The sequence below is a fragment of the Limulus polyphemus genome, unplaced genomic scaffold (assembly GCF_000517525.1).
Source record: "Limulus polyphemus unplaced genomic scaffold, Limulus_polyphemus-2.1.2 Scaffold681, whole genome shotgun sequence".
In the NCBI taxonomy this organism is placed as follows: Eukaryota; Metazoa; Arthropoda; class Merostomata; order Xiphosura; family Limulidae; genus Limulus; species Limulus polyphemus.
In genome coordinates, this window is record NW_013666291.1 from 107,504 (window position 1) to 108,829 (window position 1,326).

The 1,326-nt window shown below is 29.0% G+C and overlaps 1 protein-coding gene across 1 annotated transcript in view; it reads right to left on the reverse strand.

The window, feature by feature from the left end:
- Positions 1–1,326, reverse strand: part of LOC106459920 (calcium uniporter protein, mitochondrial-like) — a 43,176-nt gene that overhangs the window by 3,775 nt on the left and 38,075 nt on the right. The window contains exon 5 of the mRNA XM_013919587.2: positions 504–664. Coding sequence (XP_013775041.1) covers positions 504–664 — 161 coding nt within the window. The remainder of the gene's footprint in view (positions 1–503; positions 665–1,326) is intronic.

A 1,326-nucleotide genomic window follows, 5' to 3' on the forward strand; every position in this document is an offset into this window, starting at 1 on the left:
CATATTTTATTTTATTAATGGAGAACCAATATTTAGTATTTGTTATTATATCTTAAATGACTTAACTGCTTTCACTATTAACTATTTCAGCATGGGCTTGGACCCTGGGACAGACCTCATAACAATTTTGTGCTTGTTATAGTTTTCATGCTATAACTTTTAAATTAGTAATGAATGTTAAAGAAATTTGGCAAATTATCAGTAAACATTACAATGCTTTCATACGCAAAAATATCAATTTTTTTATTAAGTCTAAGTGTTTATAAAGTAATGTTTTTAAATTGTCTAGTTAATGGCTATGTTTATGAGAAATTGTTAATATTAATATATGCAAAGTACTAAGTAAAAATGTCCACGATTGTTTCTGTTCCTCTAGTTCTTAAGTAGTTATCACAATTGATGCACGAGTTCTAAATAGGGTTCAACTTTGTCTGCCCTCCTAAAAACAAACAAAATGTTTGCTCAAATGACAACACAATTCTTTTCCTCAGAGAAACCCTTACATTTTCAAGAGGCTCCAGTTTCTGTTTCAGTTCTTCTAGTTCACCAATCAGCTTTCTTTCTTGTTCAATCTGATGTTCATCCACATGCAAGACTTCATAAAGTTTTGCAACTTGAAGTTTAACATCAGACAGATCTTTCATTTGCTCAGCAGTTAGTTTTCCTTAAAATAATAAACAGTTCATTTTAATATTCATGTAAAACAAAATGTTTTACTTAATTTTTACATAACTTATTCCTCACTAATGCATGATTTCTTTTTATTTGATTAAAACTGTTTAGCAGCCCACAAGATTCAGTAACTAACAAAAATTTATAATGTTACGTTTTTCGACTTCCAAAGAGAACATCGAAGGTTCCTGCTTTTGTAATCATGTGTCCTTTAGTTATAGATAACTTAACAATCACATTATTTAAACATCCTTCTTTGGAAAGGGCTATGACATTTTTCTCTAAACAAGTTAAGGAGTGATGCCATATCAATGTCATACTGACAAAAATTTAATGCTGTAAAACAAATGTACTAGTTAAATTTGCAAGTTTTTTAATATTAATTGCAGAATCATTATCACTATTATTTTTTACACGTTTTTTTCATCTATCTTATATTCAACCTTTTATTTATTTAATGAAGGTATATAGTGTGTTAAATGCTTTAAAAATACTAAAGATTACCAGTTCTAGTAAATACATCCTTGATAATAATAACCCTGCAGTAATTATTTTCTATACCAATGCTTTTCCCCTTAATCAAATAACATTTTTCCTGTTAATCCTTTCGAGACGGGTCATAGGTGAAAGGCCATGTCATCTCGTTTGTTGACT